This window comes from Rhea americana, unplaced genomic scaffold (assembly GCF_003343005.1).
Source record: "Rhea americana isolate MKP2758 unplaced genomic scaffold, rheAme1 scaffold_27, whole genome shotgun sequence".
NCBI classification, from domain to species: Eukaryota; Metazoa; Chordata; class Aves; order Rheiformes; family Rheidae; genus Rhea; species Rhea americana.
In genome coordinates this window covers 6,774,850-6,777,541 of record NW_028186390.1, presented here as the reverse complement: position 1 = coordinate 6,777,541, position 2,692 = coordinate 6,774,850, and the positions used below count along the sequence as shown (strand labels likewise).

General features: G+C 49.9%; 1 protein-coding gene across 2 annotated transcripts in view; it reads right to left on the bottom strand.

The window, feature by feature from the left end:
* The window catches only part of IPP (intracisternal A particle-promoted polypeptide), a 9,111-nt gene extending 6,567 nt beyond the window's left edge, over nucleotides 1-2,544 (bottom strand). For both annotated transcript variants that reach the window (XR_014896254.1, XM_085308123.1), the window contains exons 1-3: nucleotides 2,222-2,544; nucleotides 1,581-2,012; nucleotides 1,114-1,269 (exon numbers count right to left, since the gene is read on the bottom strand). Coding sequence is in view for 1 of the 2 variants with exons in the window: in XM_085308123.1 (XP_085164249.1) it covers nucleotides 1,114-1,269; nucleotides 1,581-2,012; nucleotides 2,222-2,513 (880 nt within the window). In the remaining variant the exon portion in view is untranslated. The remainder of the gene's footprint in view (nucleotides 1-1,113; nucleotides 1,270-1,580; nucleotides 2,013-2,221) is intronic.
* Nucleotides 2,545-2,692: the final 148 nt, after the last annotated feature.

Here is a 2,692-nt window from a genome sequence, read left to right as displayed (position 1 = left end):
AAAAAACCACACTACAATAACTGGCATTAACTCCTTTTAGTAGGAATCAAACTTTTCCAAGTAGCACTGCTTCTCTGGCAGACCTGGAAGAACAGTCATCTTGCAGGTTGCTCAACTGAACACCTCACTGCCACAGTACAAATATTACTGATAATATATTACTGATTTTCTTAATAAAATGCAGAGATCAACCAACAGCCTGTGCTATCTAAAGTGGGTGTTACTGCCCACATGGTGAAACAGTATTCTTCTTCTCCAATGCAAAGCTACAGCTGTACTGAGAAGTTGCAAAAAATTCAAGTTCTCATTACATGAGCCAGAATTTCCTAGTCAAAGAATATTTCAATACATATCTTCTATAAACACTGTCACATGTTTGGCAACAAAGTTTAACAGTTGGAAAAAAAATCTGCTCAGATTATTGAAGGCTAAAACATGCTAACTGTAAAAACCGAAGAAAAGACTTCCTTTCTAATAGCACAGTATAAACCTGAGCAGAACAGGTAGCTTTATAATCAGTGCAGAGTATTGCCCTTCTGTGACAGAGGGAGCCTAGTCCRTGTTCTGTTGCGATTTTTCTAGTGGATCTTGACAAATCTATTTCTCTCTGGCTCAGCTTCATTTGAAAGATGCAAGCAGCAGCATCCCATTCTCCTCAGTGACTCTTTGAAATAGGAACTAATTCTATAGTTTCTTAAAGATCCCTCAGTAAAATGCTGAGGGGGGAAAAGAAGCAATCAAACCTCTGATCTTAAGAGAGAGAGAGAAATATAACCTTTAGAAGAACAARGAGTGCAGCAAATTTGCATGCATCATTCTAGTAGTGAACTATGGGCAAATCTTCAGCTGATTCACAACTTTTATCCACGGCAAATAATTTCTGAAAGGCAAATCTAGGCTTTGAATACTATGTTATGATGATATTAAGTGTGAATTCTCCCCTCTTCTGCAATACTAAGCAGAAAGCAACTAACACAGTAACTCTGCCAGATGAAGCATTTTGATATTTTGGTATCTTCTAAYCACACAAAGAGAGCCCAGTATCTCTTTCAGTATTCTAATATGAGCTACTACTACATTGTTTTTACAAAGTTTAAACAACTGCATTCTAACCTACTGCATAAAGGTAYTTCCTGGCTTTCCTCCGGGGACGAGCTTTAGAAGCTTGCAGAAAACTGCTGACCTTGTTCTCTTTGGGAGATTTACAGACTTCACAGTATTCTTTCAACAGAGTTTGCAGGGCCACCCGAAGGCTGAAATCTGGAACACCTTGAAATGTAGAAGATCATAAAAGGCAAAATGAGAAAACAGACAACAATGACTAAGTCACCTATGAAAAAGCTGCTAGCTTCTCCTAAAGCAGCAGACAAATTAAGGTTGCATACCTTTGTAACCTTTTCAAAAGTTTAATTTTAAAACATGCYTGTGCTCACTTGTTACAAAACGCAACTTGATGTAATGTAATTCTTTCCACTCATTGTACTATTAATCTGAGAAAAAATAAATCAAATCCCAGTAACCTTGAATAACATACAGTTCATGCAAATATCTGATAGTCTTGCATTCCTTCCTTCACTTACCTTCTATATATTTTAAGAGTCTCTGTGCTGGTAACAGAGGGAATCGAACAGGCTCCAGTACTTCTACTACATGTTTCTTTCTTTTTCCCAGATCCTTCAGAATCCATTGCATTGCAGCTATAAAAACCTGGTACTCATCCTCTATGCTCAGGTCCTCACTCCGCAGGATCTTAATCAGCTGCTCTTTTGTTAGTGCCAGGAATTCCTCCCCGTTCTGTACTTCCAGGAAGTGAGCGTGGATGTAGCTCTCAGTGAACTCCAACAGGTCATGGCAGGCAATTTGCTCGGAGAACTGGAAGAGGCCGATGCAGTTCGAGGGGTCGATCTGTCCCTTCAGGAACTCGCAGCAGAGCTCCACGACCTCGGTGAGCTGCAGCATGTCTGCGGCGACTATCAGCTCCTGAACGTTGTGCTCCCCGATGCTCACCACTCCTGCGGGCACGCACACGACAACGGGGCCCCGGTGTCGGCTGCGGAGGACGCGGCACCCCTCCGCCCGTGTACACGACGCGGTGCTGCCCGGCGGGCGGGCACGGCCGTTGGGCGACCGTTACCCAGGCGCGGCCGTTGGGCAACCGCCGCCTCGGCGGCCCCCGGCGCCCCCCGCCAGCGCGCGCCGCCGCGCGGGGCCCCGCCGTTACCTGTGTAGATGAAGTCGAGGAGCGTGTGGAAGATGCCCGCCTCGACGCCCGCGATCCGCACCACGTCGCGGCCGGCCTCCTTCATGCCCCCCGCGAAGAGCGCCGCGAAGTAGGGGCTGCTGGCCGCCAGCACCAGGCGGTGCACGGCGAACGCCTCCGGGCCCACCTCCAGCCGCACGTCGCAGAAGCTCTGGCCGCCCCGCAGCCGGTTGATCTGGGCCAGGAGGAGGCGGGCGTGCCTGTCCGAGGAGAAGGGGCTCCCAGCGCCCCGCGCCGCAGCGGCGCACGCCATTCCGCTCCCGCCGCAGCGGCGCCGCTCCCCCCTCCCCACGCCGGGCAGCGCTCGCGCATGCGCGCCTCGCGCCAGCGGCTCCGCGCTTGGCCCTTACGCGCCGCGGGCGAGGGCGGGAGGCGCGTGCGCCKCTCCTGCGGCGCGTGCGCAGCGGGCGGGAGGGGGCGGGAGGGGGCGCT